Consider the following 23,473-nt stretch of genomic DNA (forward strand, 5'->3'; position numbering starts at 1 on the left):
TTATGTTAATAATTTATTAAGGAAAAGTTAATTCTAAAATCAATATATTTTATTTACACATTATGATTTGTAGGTTTTAAAAACTATACATTTTCATCTACCTGTGACTTAACCTATTAAAACAACATTGTCAGTCTGGCTTTTTTGTTTTAGTCTTTTTTTTTTTTTTTTAATATCACTTGTGACTACTTCAAAGAGACAAACATTGTAAAATAATATTCTTCTCCTTTCCATTTCTCAGATTTGGTGATGAATAGGAGCCCATAATACTCATAAAGATAACTGATAATTTAGAGTACATGACTGAAAACAGGAGAAGTGGCCACTTTCTCACTTTTAATAATCTTAAAGTAATTCTTACATACTGATCAGACTTAACTAATTTGGGGATTTAGGGAAGAAAATGATACCAAACTATCCCTGACTGACTTACTAGATAACATTCAGAATTATTTATTTTGCTCTTTAAATATCTTTGTATCCATACCTACATAGTAAATGCAATATGTATATATTTGGTAAAAATTCACATCCTACCGCCATATAGAATGACATAAAATGAAAAGTAAATATGACTCTCACACCTACGTCTGTCTTCTAGCCGTGTGCCTCAGAAATAACTGCTAATACCTTCTCATGCTTTTAGAAAAAGTATACAGTGCCTATATTATTTAAAAGTAAGAAAAGTTTTACTGAATAATATTCCTCATAAATAGTGTTAACATATGCATATGTATTTCATTCTTTTAAGAGGGTATTTAATTCCACTATATGGAGGTTCCATAATTTTATCAATGGCCTTTGTTGATGGGCTTTAGGTGGTTTCCTGGTGATGGCAGTAAATATTCTTGTGCTTTGGTATATTTTTGTGAGTATATCTATAGGGCATATTAGAAGTAGAATTGCTGGGAAGAAGATACATATATTTTTAATTTTGAAAGATATTGTCAAATTGCTTTCAAAAGAAGTCACCCCATTTACACACCCACACACACATACACACACCCCATAATGTATAAGCATCCATATGGAATGGTTTTTTTGTTTGTTATTTTGTTTGTTTTGTTTTGTTTTATTTTATTGAGACAGGATCATGCTCTGTTGCCTAAGCCAGAGTGTAGTGGCACAATCATAGCTCACTGTAACTTCAAACTCGCAGGCTCAAGTGATCCTCCTGGCCCAGCCTCCTGAGTAGCTAGAACCTTAGGCAAACACTACCATACCCAGCTAATTTTTTAAAATTATTTTTTGTAGAAATGGGGTCTCACTATATTGCCCAGGCTAGTCTTGAGCTTCTGGCCTCAAGCAATCCCTACCACCTCAGCCTCCTAAAGTTCTAGGATTACAGGCATGAGCTACTGGGCCCACCCAACCTATATGGAATGTTAATAGTAGAATTCAAAGGAAAACTTTGTGTCTTCTTCCCTGGATCAGTTAATGCTTCCTCAACCTCTTATTCACCTGACATGAAGTCAAAGACAGGCATTTATCCAACCACCATAATATAGCTACAGCTAGTATTTATCAAAGTATCCAGAAACAGGATTTATAATACTCAAAAACATCATTTATGTTAATTAAAGGGGGAAATGTTTTCTTTTTCTTGTTATCCTTCATTTATTTTCCATTATCTTGCTTAAAAGCATAAGCAAGTATTAATGATCTCGTTTGCATTTTGAAATCAAATGGGCCTGAATTATGCATATCTTATCATCACTGCCTCATACTTATTTTCACTATGCAGTGATCAATTCTATACCCAGTTTTAGGGAAAAAAATCCACAATTAGTACTAGAAGAACAAAGGCACTTAAGAGTCACTTCTAATATGTAGAAATTAAAGAACCCAAATACTCACACCACAATATAAAGAACACAATCATGAACACATCATGATTTTGTGATTTTACAAAATCACAAAACAAGGTGTAGAGACTGAAACCTTGAAGTTACTGTGTTTAGAAAGTAGTATTTTATCTTCTAGAATTAGCAAGAGAACTGGATTTCACTGAGGAGCAAATTCATCAAATTCGAATTGAAAATCCCAACTCTCTTCAAGACCAGAGTCATGCACTGTTGAAGTACTGGCTAGAGAGGGATGGGAAACACGCTACAGGTAAGTGGGGAACTATATGTGTATTGGGCTAAAGTTGGACATGTCTTGCTCAACAACCGCATCTTGCAAATTCAGTAAAACAGTAAAGAAGCAAATGCCATTAATCTACAGTACAGCAGGTCCTTGAGTAATATCATTTTGTTCAATGTCATCTCCTTATAACGTTGATGAGAAAAAAGAATTAATTCCCAGCAAGGCCACTGTCTGTGTATAGTTTATGTATTCTCCCCATGTCCATGTGGCTTTTTCCCCAGTACTCCAGTTTCCTCCCACATCTCAAAGATGTGTATATCAGTTTCACTGGTGTTTCTACATTATCCCAGTCTGAGTGAGTGTGGGTGTGTGTGAGTGCCCCCTGCAATGGGATGGCATCATCTCCCAGGTTGGTTCCCATGCAAAGTGCTCTGAGCTGCTGGGTTAAGTTCCAGCCACTTGAGACCCTGAACTGAATAAGGGGATTGGGAAAAGAATGAATGAATTAATACAAATTATTGTCAAATAAAAATGTGTACAGTATATGATAATTATACAAGTGCATGAAATAAATGATGCCTTAGGAAAGTACTCAATGAGCCCACCATATTTGTTATTGTTTGTTTACGAACGGCATGGTGGGAGGAGGTGCTCCTTACAATTTTCACTTTGCGAAGATTTATTCCTTGATTGAACCCCACCACCACTATGACCGCCATCACTCACTGGTTCCTCAAAAATTGAATAATTATCTTATTTGTGTTTACTAGTCTTTCTTAAATGTATGTGTAGCTCACTTTCACTTCAGTGTTTAATATTAGAAGTATTTGGGGTTTTATTTTGAAGTTTGGCCATGTTTTTGTGACCAGAACATTGTTTTCTAAGAATCTATCAATGATGTTGAGTGAGAACTTAGTGAACTACTGTAAGCAAATGAGAACAAGCTACTGTCACTTCTAAAGCATGCATGTTGCATAAAAACTCTTGCACAATATGTGTATGAACAGCATTAAATAACAGCTGTCACTTCTAACAGTAATGTTATTCAAACCGCAATATTTTTAAAATATTGATAAGTGGACACAATTGCTTTATTTAGCATTGTTTCACTGGTAGTGCATTACCTTCTGTTTCTGCTTCCTTTACTCATAAATAACATCCAGTCTATATTTATCATTCCTTTTCTTTACATTCTTCTAAGTAGGATTGTCAGATTTAGCAAATAAAAACAGAAGGACGCCCAGTGAAATTTAAGTTTCAAGTGGTCAGCAAATACATTTTTAGCATAAGCATGTCCCATGTGATATTTGGGGCATATTTATACTAAAGAAGTATTTGTTTTTTATCTGAAATTCAGGTATGGCGGGTGTCCTGCATGTTATCTGACGATTCTACTTTTAGGACTTGTGCCCATGCTGTGCCACTTTTTAAAATATGCATATCTCTTTTGTCTGTTGGCTTATTTTTACAAAGACTTTTAATTAAGCTTTGATTGTTTTTTTCTGTACAGATATCAAAAATTGAGTGAGGCAGTTAAGTGAAAGAGATTTCTAAGAGTACCTCTCAGAAGTAATAAATGCTCTTTCTCTAATGTGTCAGATACGAACCTCATTGAATGTCTCACCAAGATCAACCGAATGGATATTGTTCATCTCATGGAGACCAACATGGAACCTCTCCAGGAGCGCATCAGTCATAGTTATGCAGAAATTGAACAGACCATTACACTGGATCATAGTGAAGGTCAAACTGTGTGTGTGTGTCTATGTGTGTGTGTGTGTATATGTTGTGTCTGTGTGTGGTTAATTGAGGCACTGGACCTACTGTCTTTTTTTGTTTGTTTGTTTTTCAGAAGGGAGACCGTGGCCTATGGTGATCATATGTTCTTTTCCTTGCTACCCTGAAGCTTTCCTCCCTGTTTTACACACCCTCCCACCTCCACTTCATGCTCATTCTTTGTTATTTCACAGATAACAAAATGATCCATTGAATTCCCTTTCCTCAGTTCCATGGTGGCACTTCTTACACTTGTATTTTTTTATGCTACCTTAGCCACGTGTTTCTAGGCTCACAACTAGGACTATATCACTACCAGTGACTGTACATTTCCTCTTTTACTTCTGCACCGACAGTGCTTCAGACCCTCGGGGACCTCCAGCCATTGGCCCTACCACATTTTCAGTATTAAAGTTTCCCTAACCTGTTCTCATTCGTTTGTGGTCTCTAACACTGTTTTGTTTTGTTTTTTTCTCTCTCTCTTATCTCTATTTTACTTGTTATCTTCTTCCTTCAAACCTCCAACACTGTCTCTTTTCTTTATTTATACCCAGCTGATGACCAGGCTTCCTATTTCTTAGAAAATGTAGGAATAATCTGAAGCAAATGTCTATATTTTTCCACCACAAATCTACCAATGTGAGTGCATCTCAATGCATGTACTTACTCTACCTTCCATCCTATTAAAATAGATAAAATTTCCTCACTTTGCTAAAGCTATCATCTCTTGTTTTATACTAGATTTCATCTCCTTTTACCCAATCAGGGACTCCATTCCTGCAAGTATCCATTTTGGCTTCCTACCACTAGACCATACCCAACAGCATTAAACCATGCTTTAATAGATCCCATCTTTAAAAACAAAACAAAGCAAATAACTCCTTTTACCCTATATGTCCCCCCTGTTTTACTGCTGTTACTCCATCCATTTCATAGGAAACCTCTTAAAGGAATAGTCTGAATTTCTTGTCTCTGCTTCCTCTCTTCCCATTCTCTCTAAAACTCTCTGTAATTCACTCTAATCAATCTTATAAAATTCACCTATTGTTTCCTCATTGTCAAGTCTAGCAGGCAGTTCTCATTCTTCAACTTACTTTGCCACTGAGTAACATTTGGCATGAATAGTGAAGCCTTTCTTCTTAAAACATTTTCTTTACTTAAATTTCATGACATTCTCGCTTCTTCTTCTTCTTTTTTTTTTTTTTTCTACTTTACTGGCTGTTTCTCCTCACTTTTTTTTTTCTGTGGCAGTTTACTTCTCATGGATATGAATGATGATGTATCTTAGTGTTGGGCAAGAGCCTCACAGCTTGTCCTCATCTCCCACCTCTCTCCTTATCGCACTGGTCCTGCACGCCTGGCCTCCTTGCCATTCCTCTGCATTCTCCTGTTTCAGGGCCCTGGTATTTTCTGCTTCCTCCACCCTAGCATGTTCTTTCCTCAGATCAACATATACCTTTTTCTCACTTTATTTAGGTCACTGCTCAAATGTCACCTCCTAAGCAGAGCCTTTCCTGACAAGTCTATTTAAAATACTAGCCCCATTTATCGTCTGCCTTTATCCTGGTTTGCTTTTCTCCCAATATTTATCATAAATATATACCTGCAGAAATGCAAGTTCAGTGAGGACAGAAGCTTTTTCTATCTTGTTCACTGCTATATATCCAGCATCTAAGGAGCACATACTACGTAGTTGATGCTCAATATATATCTGTTGAATAAGTGAGTCAATAGATGAATGCCAGTCACTCCTCTGCTAAACATCTTTCAATGACTCCTCATTTCCCTGGATATAATGAAATTCCTTAGCCTGTCATAAAAGACTCTACGTAAAAAGAGTACTATCCTCATAGGCTAGAGTGAGGATTAATCAAGTTAATACTTGCAGCGCACTTGGAACGGTGCCTAACACAGAATAAATTTTCAGTATGTATTAGCTATTATTTGTTATGATGATTATTAACTGTACTCTTCTTACTCTTCAGATTCTGTGCTTTGACTATCTCAGTCCATTCCCACTTACCATTACGTCTCCTTGGCATGTAACACACTCTGTATTTTCTTTCCAAATTCTAACCTCATGTTAGGTGCTCCCACACTCATTGACTGGCACCTATGACCCAGTTGCTCTGCATTGGAATTGACTCTTACTTGCATAGACTCTTCTACATGATCAGTATCTTGAAGGCGGACGCAGTGTCTTCTTCGTCTTTGTAATCCATCAGCCCATCTCAGGATGTAACACATAGTAGTTACTTAATAAATATCCATTCAATATAGGTAAGCTTCAACTAAATACTTAAATAATTCTCCCTTTAGGGTTCTCGGTACTTCAAGAGGAGTTATGCACTGCACAGCACAAGCAGAAAGAGGAACAAGCTCTTTCTAAAGAAAGCGAGACCTGCGATCACCCTCCTATCGTCTCAGAGGAAGACATTTCTGTTGGTTATTCCACTTTTCAGGATGGCATCCCCAAAACTGAAGGGGACAGCTCAGCAACAGCACTGTTTCCCCAAACTCACAAGGAGCAAGTTCAACAAGATTTCTCAGGGAAAATGCAAGACCTGCCTGAAGAGTCATCTCTGGAATATCGGCAGGAATATTTGTGAGTTTCCAAAGAAGGCCTGTCAAATGTAATACCAAAGAAACAGGCTAATGTGGATGCCAGGCATATATAAGCATAACTAGTTTTTAAATAATTTTCAAATGACCCTACCAATCACAAGTGCCAGAGCTAAAGGAAAAACAAAAGCATTAACATGTAAGAGACATAATGGTGACAGTGTTTGGGGCACAGACCTACAAGAACCAACTTCCAGAGCTGTGACTTTGAACAAGTCCTTAAGTGCTTTGAATCTCCATTTCCACATCTGTAAATTATAGTAATAATACACACTTGACTCATCTCACAGGGTCAAAAGTGTGTTTATGAATGCTTCATCTAAACTGTAGAATTCCCTGTAGATGACACAGCTATGACATAATATTGCTGCACCTCATTTTCTCTGTAACACTTCAAATATGGAGCTCATCATGCCATTGCTGGTTAGGAGTGTGATCAGTGATGATGTAGCTACCACAGCCAATGGTGCATTTCAACCAATGCACCATGAGGTGCATATGAGGGGACTAGCCATAAAAATATAAATGCAATGCAAACTAGCCACATAGAATAAAAGACTATTAAAATGTGTTGGAATAGAGTTGGGGTGGGAATAAAGATAAGTCTTATGAAGAGCTTCTGGCTGAAGGAAGCTGCAGAGCCTAATTCAGCTCAGAATTTAAATTCCAGCCTTTATGGAAGCCAAGGAAGAAAGAGTTGTGTAATTGACATTGATTATCCAGAAAAAGAAAACAAATTGTGAGAAAGGCCAACATATCCCTAAACCTGAAGTCTGAGAACAGGGTGTCATGAGATTGTATCAAAGCATTTCACTTGTCATTTGGTAAGTTTTATGGTCACTGACATGAGAAGAGGATGAAATGGGTAATGAAATTATCTTTTCTTGTACTGAGCCACCCTTGCCCCATCAACCTGTAGGTTTTAAGGGTGAGCATAAAGAAAATATAAGTAAGAAGGAGAAGGACTAAGGAAAAGATGGGAAGAAGAGGAGAGGATAAGAGAGAGACATTTTAGGCATTTAATATCTATGGAGTGATAGATTGCACTAAATACCAAAAGAAGGCACAGAAAAGGCAAATAATCTTAATTAGCAGTTGAGGTTATCAAAGTTATACTGGAGTAACTCCAGACTATCAATGAAAAATGTTTCCATGTCAACAGATGCCTCTATTATTAAATGAAACAGTTTTTCAGAGGTACAATAAGAATTTCCTTGTATTTATAGTTATGATAACTATATTAACATGGGGATTTACTTAATTCTGCCAAATTTTGATCCTTGCTTCAAAAGCCTTATTATCTACAAATACTTATGTAAAATTCATTGCATCCTCAATATCACCTTGAGTTATAAAAGAAAAGATGAAACTATAACTTACATACATTGTAGAGGTTGGGTAACTGTAATACATTTTAGGATAATTTTCATCTTCAGAATAATACATCACTCTCTGCCAGTGCTAGATCTCAATGAGCTACAACTCTATATCTCATCAGATTATTTTTCTTCAAATGCCTTTCTTGGCCAAATGTACAAAAACTATTTTGACTTTCATAGACTATGGAAAAACCAGCTCCATCTTACCTTTCAATTTGCTTGCTTGAGCGGGAGGTGAAATGCAAATGTCCCTGAAGTCTCATTTGACTTTTTCATTCCAGTGTGACAACTCCAGGAACAGAAGCATCAGAGACTCAGAAGGCTACGACAGTACCTGGCTCTCCCAGCAAGACACCTGAGGAAGTTAGCACCCCTCCAGAGGAGGACAGGCTGTACCTCCAGACCCCAACATCCAGTGAGCGGGGAGGCTCTCCCATCATACAAGAACCCGAAGAGCCCTCAGAGCACAGAGAGGAGAGCTCTCCGCGGAAAACCAGCCTCGTAATAGTGGAGTCTGCCGATAACCAGCCAGAGACCCGTGAAAGACTCGATGAAGATGCAGCTTTTGAAAAGGTAAGACATTCCTCTCCACTTTCTCGCCCACCTGTAACAAAGCTACAAATCTTCCAGTTTCCATTTCTCTGATGGTTTATTTTTTTCACTTCAAAACAAAAAAGTTAACCAAATTAATTAACCTGGCACATGGAAATCCTCAATCCCTTTTAAAATCTGAGAGTCGATTAATCTAGAAGAAATGGTGCACAGTTCCAGTGCTAGTGATTTGATCATAAGCCCTGATCTTATCACTGGAAAGTCTTTTGCTAAGAAAAATGAACACGGTGGTGAAACAATATATCTGGAGGAGCTTTTCAAAATTAGTAAAGTTGGGCATGAAAGTTGGTGGCAGAGATTAACAGCAACAGGTAAGTCTGCCATGGGATGTGCTGGGACCAGCAGGCTTGTTAGATCTCTGGCCTGTCAGGTGATGAGCACGCAGACTGTGGATATTGGGTGGGGTTTAGCTGCCAATATAAATTTTTCTCATTAGATGCAAGATGATTTCCAAGTTAGATTTTTTTTTTTTAAGATTTATTGGCCGGGCGCGGTGGCTCAAGCCTGTAATCCCAGCACTTTGGGAGGCCGAGGCGGGCGGATCACAAGGTCAGGAGATCGAGACCACAGTGAAACCCCGTCTCTACTAAAAATACAAAAAATTAGCCGGGCGCGGTGGCGGGCGCCTGTAGTCCCAGCCACTCAGGAGGCTGAGGCAGGAGAATGGCGGGAACCCGGGAGGCGGAGCTTGCAGTGAGCCGAGATCGCGCCACTGCACTCCAGCCTGGGCAACAGCGTGAGACTCCGTCTCAAAAAAAAAAAAAAAAAAAAAAAAAAAGATTTATTTTGGGAATGACTGAGAAAAAAAACATTGTACCTAAACTTACAGCAGTTTCTAAATGTACAAATGCCTGACAGTGGCATATTTCATAGCGCTTCCTTTGTCATTAAGTGAGTTTTAAAATTGTGAAAAGGGGTGGGGACCATGTTAAGAAAGTAATCAACCATTGGCCGGGCACGGTGGCTCATGCCTATAATCCCAGCACTTTGGGAGGCCGAGGCGGGCGGATCATGAGATAAGGAGATCGAGACCATCCTGGGTAACATGGTGAAACCCCGTCTCTACTAAAAATACAAAAAAATTAGCCAGGTGTGGTGGCAGGCACCTGTAGTCCCAGCTACTGTGGAGGCTAAGGCAGGAGAATGGCGTGAACCTGGGAGGTGGAGCTTGCAGTGAGCTGAGATCCGGCCACTGCACTCCAGCCTGGGCGACACAGCAAGACTCCGTCTCAAAAAAATAAATTAATTAATTAATAAATTTTAAAAATAAAAAAAAGAAATTAATCAACCATTTATTCTCAAAATATGGTCTATATAGTTCACATACCTCAGAATTGATTGGAGAGCTTGATCCCTTCTCAGAAATCCTGAATTAGAATGAATCCCAGCGTAGGGAGAGAGAACAAGAATTTGCCTTTTAGATAACTCCCCAGAGGATTCTCAGCCACAAAAAAAGTATGAGAATCTGTTTGAATTAAACTTAATTTAATATAAATTAAATTAGATATTGTTTTTTCTTTTAAAAAGTAATAGAATTCAAAAACACTTTATATTTCAAAGTGTTTTTCGAGCAGCTTAGCAGTAAAAGAAGAGTTAAGTGAAATAATTGAAATTTTGGGGAAAATAAAATGAAATAGCATATCTTTGGGTTGAAGACACACATGTGTTTTTGTTCACTGTAAGAATGAGATCTGCTGCTAGGAATTGTCTGAAATCATAACTAAAACTAGGAAAGATCCAGGCGGATGAGAACTGTGTCCTGATTTTTGGCAGTTTTCTTAAATAATAAATCCATGCCATGAATGAATTTTTATTCCAAGTTTGCTTTTGCATAGAATTATTCATCTCTCAAATTCTTGGCTTGAATGAGTACTACTAAAAATGTTTCATACATGTTATCTGGGCTAAAAGTTACCAAATTTAGCCTAAGAATCCATAGGCTTAGTGAAGTTAGACTTGAAACAATTATCTGGATAATACATATGTTTAATCTATACTAAAGGAATACATTTGTGTAAATCATTCTGAATTTCACATAATTTATACAGGCCTGTTCGACTTATTCTTGATGAGTATCAGGCATTTCTTGTAAGTTTCCCGTGTGGACCCTTATTTCTCATAACCCTAACTTGGGCATCCAATTTTAATCACTTTTCTTGCCAACCATATTTCTGGGCAGTAGATTCCTGATTATATTTAAAACATAATTTGGTTTAGAATTTACATGTCTTCCTTTAGCAGAGACAAATGTAAACATATAACTTGAGTTTTACAGTATGTTAAGTAGATCTACTTGAGCTTTGTCTTTTTTAAAAACAAAATTTATTTAGGGAACAGTAATTCAATATATGACTCCTAAGGTAATATGTGCTAAGCTAAAATTATGTTTTTTGCTTTATCTCTGGCTTTTGGCCAGAGCCCTAAAATACTATTGATCACTTTATCTCAACTTCCCCGCAAAATTATTCTAATATTATTCAGAGTCTGCCTTTTTTGATGCCAGGGAGATGCACTATTGGTTTGATAATAGCTACAGGAAACTTTGACTTCCTGCAAAAAGTTCTGCTAGAAACAGGGGATATTCCTATACCTTTGGGTGAATAATTCCAAGCCTAAGCACAAGCGTCAGTGGCTCATAAGTGTTTACTGAACTGCTTAGGTTCTATATTTACAGTCAGGCATTTTTTTTTAGGAGTTTAAGTAAAAAAAGTCACGTGAGTAAGCTGCTTATTATTTTGGAGAGATTTTGACAGATGGGTTCTCCAACAACTCTCAGAATTCCAGAATTTTTTTTCATTCATTGAACAACAAAAAAACAAAAGAAACCAAAACACTCTATTTTTGTTGATGTCTGAGACCAGCACATACTTGTTTTCACCTCTACCAACGTGTCCACCGAAGACTCTGTGAATAAAAGTTTCACAATACAATGTAAGCTAAAGAAGAAACCAGTAGTGAAGTCATTCCTTAGCATGTTAAACAAAGCAATGCTTCCATGCTTCCACCAGGAGCTAACAGAGGAATTAGGGGAGCTGGAGGCCAGCTCAGATGAGGAGGCGATGGTAACTACCAGGGTTGTCCGCCGGCGAGTGATTATTCAGGTACCCGCTGTTAAATTACTGCACGTCAGGGACAGTCCTGTCCCCATACCCTTAGAGAGTGATCAGCCTGGATCAATGAAGGCTTGGCATGTTCCTTAGGTAGTGCATGGCCATTCAAAAGCAGACTCCTTAATGCTCATAGGTTCTGTTTGCAAAGAAACTCAGTGGTTCCAGCTTTCCTCCAAGAGAGCCACCAAGCAAGAGCAAGACTTGGCTTCTTCACTTCCACCCACCTCACCTCTCGCTTAACTATTTTTGTTGAAGTTTGATCTAACTTTGGTCATACTCTCCTAAGCATGTTATTACCCACCTGCATTTTTCTTTTAAACAAACTAGTTGACAGGATTTTGTATCTCAGCAATGCTTCTCAACATCGCCTTTGGTTTTCTAACATTCCTCACATTAGAAGCACTTGGGAGTAGTTCCTCAGAATTGGTGCCAAACAGTGCAGTGACCCTTTTCTCTCAACTGTTTAGGGAGACGATATGCCCGAAATACCCCCAGAAACAGTCACAGAAGAAGAATACATTGATGAGCATGGACACACCGTGGTAAAGAAGGTATTGTCTAGTATAATCCAACAGGCTTGATTACAAACTTCCTGTTTAAAATGTATCAATTCCATGGTACTGTCACACAAAAATAAGATACACAAATGAAATACATTTCAGGTTACTAGGAAAATCATTAGGCGGTACGTATCCTCTGAAGGCACAGAGAAAGAAGAGATTACGGTGCAGGGAATGCCACAGGAACCTGTCAACATCGAGGAAGGGGATGGCTATTCCAAAGTTATAAAGCGTGTTGTATTGAAGAGTGACATCGAGCAGTCAGAGGTGAGACAACCTGATTCTCTAAAACCCATTTTATGGAGAGGAACAAAATAGAACTCAAAAAAGATGAATGAGATTGTTTATTCACATTTTCCTCACATCTCCCTTTTATATGGCAGTTTGCTTTTAGTTGCACGTTCCGTTTTTGTTTTCATGATTCTGTGTGATTTTAAGACAGCCATCAGGGAGACTTCTAGGCATTATACTCATTGTTTTTGTTTGGTCTTTTTAAAAATATCTATTCTTTATTTAATTCATGGTTGACCACTGCAGAAATCCAAAAGTCAAATTTTGAAAGAATACAATGCTATTTGCTGGGCAAGCAGTACGCTGTGGAGAGACTGTGTAGAAATGCACTGTGGGGCTTGTGCCTGCTTGGCACACCAGCCTTCTGAAAGTCACTCTAGATAAATATTTGATATTCAGATTTCTGCATTGCAGAGTGACTAAAATCAGGATCTAGAAACTCTTTGATTTATCCTTTTAGCTTTTTGTTTTTTGTTTTGAGACAGAGTTACACTCTGTCACTCAGGCTGGAGTGCAGTGGCATGATCTCAGCTCACTGCAACCTCCACCCCCGGGTTCAAGCGATTCTCTTGCTTCAGCCTCCTGAGTAGCTGGGATTACAGGCACCCACCATCACACCTGGATAATTTTTGTATTTTTAGTAGAGACAGCATTTCACCATGTTGGACAGGCTGGTCTTGAACTCCTGACCTCAAATGATCCACCCGCCTCAGCCTCCCAAAGTGCTGGGATTACAGGCATGAGCCACTGCACCTGGCAATCTATACTTCTATTTATTTCTGTTTTACTTCCCTCTTTCAGGGACATATTTACTTGCTTCGACAACAATTTGTGAAATTCTCACTATTTTCCATTCATTCACATCCTCAAAATTTTATATTATACACATGAGATTCTCTAGAAATCTACTTTTCAGTTTCTCATAGCTTTTAGAGCTCCTCCTTTGGGGGCTCATTTTATCTTCATAATACCAAAAGAAATTATTTAAACGTGAGAAGAGTTTTTTCATATTATGTCGTCTGTATTACACTGAGCAGTTTCTTATTCACAAAACTGATAGCTTTTTGTTCAAATAACTAATTAAGTTTGCTTTGGTGTTGTGGAGATACAGTCATGATGTACATATTACCAATAGGTTATAGTTTGTTTTTTTCTAACTCTGCTTCCCATTGCTGTTTTTTGGAAAGCCAGTATGTAACATTATAGTTTTGTCCTTTGTTTTTTAACATAGAAAAAATTCATCATAGTTACATTTGGCAATCAGACATTGTCTATTGTGTGTCCTTCGATCATTAGGTCACTTTGTGTGAGCCCAGCATTTTGTCCAGTACCTCACAATTTCAGGCTGAGCCAGTGGAAGGCCGTAGAGTCAGCAAAGTTGTTAAAACAACTGTGGTACGTGGAGAGAGGATGGAGAAACATCTGGGGGATTCTAGTTTAGCCACTGATCTTCCTTCAGCCAAAGATGACTTTGAAGAGGTATAGAAGCATCATCATTTTGTCTTTGTGTGTGTGTGTTTTATGTTGCTTTGCATTTGAAAAGAAAATCGTTTGTCATTGTGTAATTCCATACATGAATTCATGGAAAGGTACAGAATAATTCAAGAGGGTAGAACTCCTGTTTGAATAACTTGCAGAGCAATGTTTCCTCAAACTGTGGTGTTCACTGGTGTCACCTTAACAGCTTTTAGAAGTCCAGATAACTAGGATTTGCTTCTGACGAATCAGACTCAGAATCTCTGGAGCTGGGATCTGATTATACATCTTGTTTAAAAGTCACAGAAGTGTCTTGCTTTGTCAATTAATAAGGGAAAGAAATAAAGACATTGCAAATTATATTTGCTAGCCAATCTTTTCAGATATTATCTGTGATAGACCTTAAAGAAAATTCAGATATATTCCATGTCCATAAAATTTAAAAGCATTTACAATTATTTAAGTTCTGGTTTCCAACAATTAGAAAATGGGTCCACAGTAACAGATCCACAAACTCTTACTAAAATCCCCAAATTCTGAAAACCAAAACAAATTTTGTAAGTTAATTTGGAAGTAAAACTTGAAATAAATTGGCATAGAGCTATTCTGACATGAAGCTTTTTTATTCTACCTAGAGTGAATGTTTAGTGATATAAAAATGCGTTTGATTGCAGGATGTCATCTTCACCTCCTCTGGGGTGTTAGTATTATACAGTACAGTCATGCATCGCTTAACCCACTTATGCCAGAGGTTGCAATTTTTAAAATTTTTGCATGAGTGAAAAATCAGACCTTGGTGATGACCTTGAGCAGTAGGATATAAATAACTTCCACATGCCTAGAGTTCACTAGGCATAAGTGGGTTTTAATGACAGGGATAGGTGCTGGGAAGTACATCGTTAGACAACTTTGTCATTGTGTGAACATTGTAGAGTGTCCTTACACAAACCTAGATGGCATAGCCTACTACACACCTAGGCTGTAAGGTATAACCTATTGCTCCTAAGCTACAAACCTGCACAGCATGTTACTGTGCTGAATACTGTAAGCAATTATAACACAATGGTAAGTATTTTCCTATCTAAAAATAGAAAAGGTTTAGTAGATATACAAAATAAAAGATTAAAAGTGTTCTACTTGTATAGCATACTTCCCATGGAGCTTGCAGGACTGGAAGTTGCTTTGGGTGAGTCAGTGACTGAGTGGCGAGTGAATGTAAAGGCCTAGGACATTACTATACACTATAGTAGACTTTATAAACACTGTACACTTAGGCTATGTTTAAATTTTCCTTTAAGTTTTTAAAATCTTTCTGCAATAATAAATTAACTTACTGTAACTTTGACTTTATAAGCTTTTACATTTATTTTAACTTTTGACTCTTTTGTAATAACACAAGTTAAGGTGCGAACACGTTGCACAGGTGCATTAAAAATTGTTTTTCTTCATATCCTTGTTCTATACACTTTTTTCTGCTTTTAATTTTTTAAATGTATTATTTGTTTCTACTTTTTAAGAATTTTTTTTTTTTTTTTGCTAAAAACAAAGACCTAAATATGTACATTAGCCTAGGCCTACACAAGGTCAGAATTATCAATATCACTGTCTTCCTCCTCCACATATTGTCCCACTGGAAGGTCTTCAGGAGCAATAACACATGGAGTTGTCATATCCTAAGAAAACAGTGTCTTATTCTGCAATACCTCCTGAAGGACCTGCCTGAGGCTCCTTGATAATTAACTGTTTTTTAATAAGTAAAAGGAGTACACTCTAAAATAGTGATAAAAAGTATCACTTTTATAATACTTGATAATGAAAAGTGACTGTTACTGATTTATGTATTTGCTATACATAGTAAATGTATTTACCATACATAAACCAGTAACATAGTCATTTATTATCATTATCAAGTATTATGTACCCTACATAATTGTATGTGCTATGCTTTTATATGATTGGCAGCTTAGTAGGTTTATTTACACCAGCATCACCACAAACATCTGAGTAATACATTGCACCATGAAGTTAGAACAGCTATAGCATTGCTAGGTGACAAGAATTTTTTTAGCTCCATTATAATGTTATGGGACCATGTCATATATGCAGTCCATTTTTAACCAAAATGTCATTATGTAGCATGTGACTGCATATGCATTATATTACCTTGCTAAAATCCAAAAGGGAAAAAAAATCTAAATTTTGAAACACATCTGGTCCCAAAGTTTTGACTAAGGGATCCTGGGCATGTGCAAACATCTACAAAGTACTTTCGCTATTGGAACATTTTGACACTAAATGCTGTATGTGTGTCCTCTACTATACTCATAATATATATTGAAATCATATATGAATTCATTGGAGTATTAAAAGCAAACTTTTAAAAATACTTTCAGTTTTCACATTTTGACAACTAGCAATCTTGAATGGTCAAAAATGAATTATCTGTGTTATACCGTTTGGGCCTTGTTTGCTTATTTTTGCCTCTGGTTATTATATTTATCATTAAAATCTCCACTGTAGAAAGGAGTTGGGTGAAGCAAGGAAGAAATTGAAAGTCAATCCATATGGATATTAGCTAGCAGCTTTTGTAAAGTAAAATAACAAATCTCCCACACAAATGAGAGAAACTAGAAGGACTTGTTAAATAAAACTCCAAACTTAAATCTGCTTCTAGGAATTGTATTTATTTATCCTTTCATGTATATATTTTCATACTGACTATGAGTAAAGCAAAGCAATAGATCGTTTGAAAGTCTGTAGTTTATGATGAGCTTTGTCTTTTCTTTTCTTCTTACTTCAGGCTTTGAGTTACACAGGTAGCCACATGAAAGTCCACTTACCCAGTTTAGTAGAGAATGAAATCCTGAAAGAGGATGGATCAATAATTAAAAGGTTTGGGTTAGCATGGGGTGATGCTTTGCCAACTAACACCATAAAATTTTTTCCAATTTTAAGAAAAGAAGGAGAGAATCCCTACATCTACCCTAAAGCGGATAGAGAACTGCCTGTATCATAAGGCTTTGGTCAAGTACTGGATCTATCAAAGTGTCATCCCTGTAGTATCCTCTTGATACTTTAAACATAATACTAAGTCATAGCAAGAATGAGACTCAAGCTTATACAGTCTGACTCCTTGGGTTTTAGCAAGTCATCAACTTAGTTGAAGCCAGCCTGCTGGTATTCCATTGTGTTGATAGATTCAGAGAGCATAGGAAGAAGAATCTAATTGATAGATCACAAATTAATTTTGTGACCAGCTATATTCAGCTCAATCTTAGTAAATCATTACTTTGAATGGTATGTGGTTTCTTTTAACGGCTGCTGTATGATTCTGCATGTGAGTGGCAAATAACATAAGCATGAGTTTGATACCCATGAAACGAATGTACCTAGCAATGCTGAAACCTAGGGCTTTAGTGAGTTAAGCAAGTGTCATGAAAGCAGTAAGCAGTACATTTTTATGCTTATACAAGGGGGCTGACTCTGAGGCACACTGGTCTGCCCTGGTCTCTGTTACGGATTTGATGTATAAAGTTGGGCACTGTTCCATAGATCTACTCTCACTTCTCACTGGTCCTCTAACAGCACTGTAAGTATTGAGATTAATAAAATGTGCTTAGCTTCTCAGTGAAAAGACACAATGGAAATCCAAGTTACCATCGTGCTTTTCACTTCATTGAAAAGGGGAGAAAGATTGTCATTCAGAGTATGCTACAAAACTATTTTAAGCCTTTAGAACATAATAATTAGAACAGCAAAATTAAAGGTTCTGTCACAATTCCACTCTCCAATCAAATGGGAAAAGAGCAGCAGCTAGGAATTTAAAAGAGTGTAATTGCTCTCGCAGAACTTAAAAAATGCTACGTGAATTAAGGATAAAATGCCTTTTATACTCTCAACTTTTAGTCTTTTATTCAATTATTCAGATGAAACCACATAATCCACACATACCCTAACATCATGAGCTCTTCAAACTGGAATAGATTTAGAGATCAATTAATCCAAAGTTCTCAATTATGGCTGGTGATTTTGAAGCCAGGAATATAGACAACTCCATAGAGTTCCCACAGCTAGTTAGTTGTGGAAGCTAGTTAGTTACGGAACTCTGTTTGTGATGTACAATGCTTTTTTATATACATTGTTAAAGACATCATATACATGTGTATATTCAGAAACACATTGGCCTACATTTGCCCGCACAGAATATCATGAAATGGCCTATAATGGAGGCTTAACCCCTGGCATCAATGCTATAAGGGCTTCTACTAACTCTTAGCAGAAATAGTTAGAAATGTGCCTTTTTGAAGAAAAAAAAATGGTTGCTGAATATTTAGGAAAACATCAGATTTCAATCATTGGAATCAAATTTGACCTTTTCATTAGCAAGAACAAATTTAAGTCTGCTTCCAGATGCAGAACAATTCATATAGTATTAAAGAAAAAGGGAGAGTAGAAGAATGTAAGGGAAGAAGGAAGACGGAAACAAGGATGTCCAAAAAAAGCTGAAAGTATTTTGGCTGAAGTAAGTTATTTTTTAAAAATCAGGATGATCGTAACAAATACATAGAGGTATTGGATAATGGCAGAACTTCCAGCTTCTTAACACTGGGAACCTATAAGGAAAATGCTGGGTAAAGCTACAAAAACTGATCATTTCCTACGGAGGTTTTAAGTGAAGATGCATGGTGTATGGTTATGGGGACTCAGGCTCTGGAATCTTTGACTCTCAGCCCCACTCATGCTAACTCTGTTATTTTTTATTTGGACTATTGCTAAAATTCTCTAAGATTCAATTTCCTTATTTGTTATAATAATAGTGTCTGGCCCATAAAACACATTCATCAAATACTTGTGGAATGAGAACCTGCATTTAGAAGTATATAGTGAAGAAGGCTGCTCTGCCTATGGAGTAGCCATTTTTTATTCCCTTCCTTGCCTAATAGACTTGCTTTTACTTTACTCCAAAAAAAAAAAGAAGAAGAAGAAGAAGAAAGAAGAAAGAAGAGGAAGAGGAGGAAGAGGAGGAGAAGAAGAAGGAGAAGAAGAAGAAGAAGAAGAAGAAGAAGAAGAAGAAGAAGAAGAAGAAGAAGAAGAAGAAGAAGAAGAAAGTGAAAAGAGCTGAGAATGAGCAAATTACAATATAATTACTTTTAAGTACAGTTACAGGAAAATATTAGTATGACTTAAAATTAGTATGACTATACAAAAGTTACAGCTCTTGGCCCAATGCAGTGGCTCACACCTGTAATCCCAACACTTTGGGAGGCCAAGGTGGACAGATCACCTGAGCTCAGGAGTTTGAGACCTGCCTGGCCAACATGACAAAACCCTGTCTCTACTAAAAATACAAAAAATTAGCCGGATGTAGTGGTGGGCACCTGTAGTCCCAGCTACTCAGGAGGCTGAGGCCGGAGAATCCCTTGAACACGAGAGGCAGAGGTTGCAGTGAACCGAGATCGCACCAATGAATTCCAGCCTGGGCGACAGAGCTAGACTCTGTCTCAAGAAAAGGAGTTATAGTAACCACCAGTCTATAAGGGAGGCAAGTAAACAACAGACTGTTAAATGGCAAGAAATACACAGAATGAGCAACAAGCGTGAGACTCTGAGAATCCGGAGGAAGCAGTTGTCTCTCAGTGGCTTTTCTCTTTTCCCTTTCCTCCCCCACCATCTCCAGATGAAGCCTTAGAGAGCTGGGCAGATCATCTTTAGTTGGTAGCCACCTTCTTATATATTGGTAGACTAATATTTTAGTTTTTAAAGACCGATGCCTCATAGAAAAGTTCTCTGAAAACAGGATTTTGGGAAGTTTGGGTGAGGGTGTGACTGTGAGGTTTAAGCTGGCAGCTAAGGTGTTTCAAATAAATTAAACACTTTTTTTTTTTTTAGCCTGTCAAAAGGTACTTGTGGTACTATTTCAGAATGAACCAAACTCTATTAAGTCAGGGCTACTTAATCAAACCATGGATGATTTTATGGTTAGTTTTCAAGAAGATCAAATTAAAGCATGGTTTCATTTATTTAAAATTTTTCTTAAAGAATTAAAAAATACTCGTTGTTCCAAAACACTCTTTAAAAAAATCTCACGAATCATTTTAGAGAGGGGAGCTGTGTTTAAAAGAAAGACATAAAAAGATATCTATAGTTTGTTATGCTGATAGTTTGGTGTGGAAATATCTAAAGGTAATACGTTAAGTACTCGGTGTAATGGTTACCTTCATACCTAACAGCTGCCCTCTAGCAGTGAAAAGAGTGTAATTCTCTCTTGTCTGCTTTTCTCCAGGACAACAATGAGTAAAGCCATTACACAGAAGAGGGCTGTGGTGAAGGACCAGCATGGAAAACGCATTGACTTGGAGCACCTGGAGGATGTACCAGAAGCACTAGACCAGGACGACCTCCAGCGCGATCTCCAGCAGCTCCTTCGGCATTTCTGCAAGGAGGACTTGAAGCAAGAGGCCAAGTGAGGGGCTGCCCAGTTCTCACACCAGAAACCACACATTCACTCAATATGCAGCTTCCTGTTTCAGTAGAGGAGTGACCTAACTGGCCTAATTAATGGGATACCCCGACATTTCCACTGTTAGCAAATATACGGCATTTTGTTTTAGTTTTCCCCCATCCTCTTTAACTATAAAGCTAATTTGTGACCAAAGATGGCATCCTTCATACTGGATGCTGTATCCAATACTTTGTTGTGTCTGTGCTAACCTGGGAACTGGCCACCTCCATTGTTCTTTGCTTCTGCACAAGATCCATGAAAATCCATTGATCAGAAGAACTTCACCTGCAGACCTCTTCAAGTGACACTATATAGGAATCCTTCCAAGGGATATCTATGTACAATGTATATAGTTGAAATGCTCAGATGAACAACATATTAAAATTAAAACCACTGCCTATTGTAACTACACTGGGCATCAGAATAAAAGGCCTCTAGAAATTGCTGAACAATGGTTAATTAAGATATTGCTAACACAATCGAGTGATAATATAGTTTTACTGCAAAAGAAGCACTTCAGACCTATTATGTCCTTAGAACTTCCAGAGTAGCCACTGCTCCCAGTTAAAGGTGGGTTAACAGCCTTGCAGAACTGTCCTGAGACAGTATTGCTGGTGCTGGCCAGCCATGGCTTAGGACTCTCCAACAGCCACTCTGAGGGAGGGGAGAAGGGAGCAGAGGCCACACAATGAAACGATGGGGTATTCAGTTGCTAGCAGCTACATTGTGTGGCATTCTAGCATCTTCAGGTCTTTAGATTTTGGACAAGTTTTGGCAGGGTATTTTAAAAGCTATAACTACTGTAGTTTTCCAGTTTTCATTGCTGCTTTAGCAAACCACGCTGTCTTACTGGTGGTACTTTCTTCTGGCCACTGCACTGTAGATAATTCATTGGAAACAAGATTTACTCACTACATAAAAGGTTAAACTCCTTCAGTATGTTGGAGTGGTTTCTTTTCTTTTTTTTTCTTTTCTTTTTTTTTTTTTCAGGTTTATATCTTCTCTAATACCTGCATGTGGCATTTAAAAATCAAGACCACGGTCAAACCCCTCTTCTAATCACATTAATTGTTTCCATTCTTTTTACCCTGAGTGAGCACTTTTCACTTTCCAGCTAGGTCTGTTTTTCAGCTTGCAGACGAGATTGAGAAATCCTTGAAAATTTGGTTTTGGTTAAAATTTTTGGTTTATTTATTTGAAATCCACACTCCCCTGGAAACTCTTAAGTGCATTTGTGCACTTCTGTTTGTTTGTCTCAAAGAAGGGACTGTAACAATCTGAGTAATTTCCATGTCCTCTTCCTATTCCTCTAGTGGTTGAAGCTGTGTAGCATTTTAACATATATATATTCACAAATATATTCATATAAACAGTATACATTTTGAATCAGTCATTTGTTAAAGAAAAGTATATTCAATGAAGATGAAATTTAAATAAAAAAGGACAGAGTCTATCCTCCAGGGATTGAACATTTTCCAATTATCTGGTCTTTTCCTGTTGTGCAAAAATGACTCATTGCTCCGAATGTCAAAAACAAATGCGACAAACAATGGCACTTCATCATTTAAAGTAATGTTGCCAAGAGAAAAAATTTCCTGGGAGGGAGGTTTCCCACAAGCCAAATCTCCCCAGCCTCAAATGCTAGCACTTTTTGGCAGTTGGATAGGAAATGAAACATTCTTTGGCAGCCAAAATAAGAGAGGCCGATGGTGAAACTTTTTGAGACACCCTATGGCCTTCTTGTCAAAACCTTCACTGGAGCTCAAGAAAAGCATTTCTGTTGTGTTATTTGCAGTGCAGATGATGTCTGTGTAACAACATAATGGTTATTCACCCTTTTTTGATTTTGATTTTTGCTGTGTTATCAAAAACTTGAATACTGTGAGAAGAAGTGAATTTTCAGTTGACGAATCAGCATCTTGTTCCCATGGTGATAACACTAATTGAATATATCTATGAGGGCATGTATTAGTTAATGGAAAAAAAATACAACACTAACAATACATAGCTGCAATGTGTACAATGGCTGATTTAATTAAATAAAATGTACAAGTGTTAAATGTGGCAACAGTGATTTGTTCTTCTTTATCACGAATCTGTGATTTCAGGAGAATAAGAGGTTTTAAAAAGATGAGCTAGATTTGAAACCAACAGAAAGACACAAATTGCTTTTTTTCTTAAGGTTTTTATTTAGTTGCTGAATATGCTATATGCCTGGCACTGGATTAAGCACTGGGATAAATAGATTTTGCCTCTGCCCTCAAGAAATTTTTATTGTTCTTGTTATGCAAAAGGAGAAAATAAGGATTTTTGTTTTGGATCACTACTGAATGAAACAAAATAGGAATTTGGGGACTTGCAGGAGATGAGAAAGGGCAAGTGCGATTGGCAGCACAGCAAGACTGGTTTGGTCCTCTCTCATGAGGCCATGGCTGTCACTAAACACTTTCTGCCTTTGGGAATAGCAGTTGGCTCTGGAGTTTTCTTTCTGTCTTAGAACCTGAGAATTTAAAATTAAATGGATATATTAATATAAATAAAGACAGGGCAGGACTATGCAAAATCAAAATCAGTTGTGTTTGAAGAGTTTTGTTTCATTTTTTGAAAAATCCCTTTACTGTTGCTATAATATTTTTTACAGTAAAAACAAAACAAGACATGATCCGGGCGCGGTGGCTCAAGCCTGTAATCCCAGCACTTTGGGAGGCCGAGGCGGGCGGATCACGAGGTCAGGAGATCGAGACTATCCTGGCTAACATGGTGAAACCCCGTCTCTACTAAAAATACAAAAAACTAGCCAGGCGTGGTGGCGGGCCCCTGTAGTCCCAGCTACTTGGGAGGCTGAGGCGGGAGAATGGCGTGAACCCGGGAGGCGGAGCTTGCAGTGAGCTGAGATCAGGCCACTGCACTCCAGCCTGGGAGACACAGCGAGACTCCATCTCAAAAAAAAAAAAAAAAAAAATTAAGTAGGTTTTAGTCAAATCTTACCTGGTATGAGACGGGAAGCTCACTGGATCTGATTTCTATCCCTGGTGGATTTACAGGTCTTCTGAAATT

The 23,473-nt window shown here is 37.6% G+C and overlaps 1 protein-coding gene across 50 annotated transcripts in view; it reads left to right on the top strand.

The window, feature by feature from the left end:
• The window catches only part of ANK2 (ankyrin 2), a 695,731-nt gene extending 673,251 nt beyond the window's left edge, over positions 1 to 22,480 (top strand). For 20 of the 50 annotated variants that reach the window (XM_078002190.1, XM_015139094.3, XM_028848712.2 and 17 more), the window contains 7 exons: positions 1,984 to 2,115; positions 3,688 to 3,831; positions 6,184 to 6,469; positions 8,147 to 8,438; positions 12,055 to 12,138; positions 12,250 to 12,414; positions 20,198 to 22,480. In XM_078002190.1, coding sequence (XP_077858316.1) covers positions 1,984 to 2,115; positions 3,688 to 3,831; positions 6,184 to 6,469; positions 8,147 to 8,438; positions 12,055 to 12,138; positions 12,250 to 12,414; positions 20,198 to 20,212 — 1,118 coding nt within the window. In that variant the 3' untranslated portion in view covers positions 20,213 to 22,480. Of the gene's footprint in view, positions 1 to 1,983; positions 2,116 to 3,687; positions 3,832 to 6,183; positions 6,470 to 8,146; positions 8,439 to 11,485; positions 11,579 to 12,054; positions 12,139 to 12,249; positions 12,415 to 13,734; positions 13,918 to 16,714; positions 16,807 to 20,197 lie in introns of all 50 variants that reach the window. The other 30 variants (XM_028848711.2, XM_028848714.2, XM_028848708.2 and 27 more) reach the window with 5 other exon arrangements.
• Positions 22,481 to 23,473: the final 993 nt, after the last annotated feature.

Source organism: Macaca mulatta, chromosome 5 (genome assembly GCF_049350105.2).
Source record: "Macaca mulatta isolate MMU2019108-1 chromosome 5, T2T-MMU8v2.0, whole genome shotgun sequence".
Taxonomy (NCBI): domain Eukaryota; kingdom Metazoa; phylum Chordata; class Mammalia; order Primates; family Cercopithecidae; genus Macaca; species Macaca mulatta.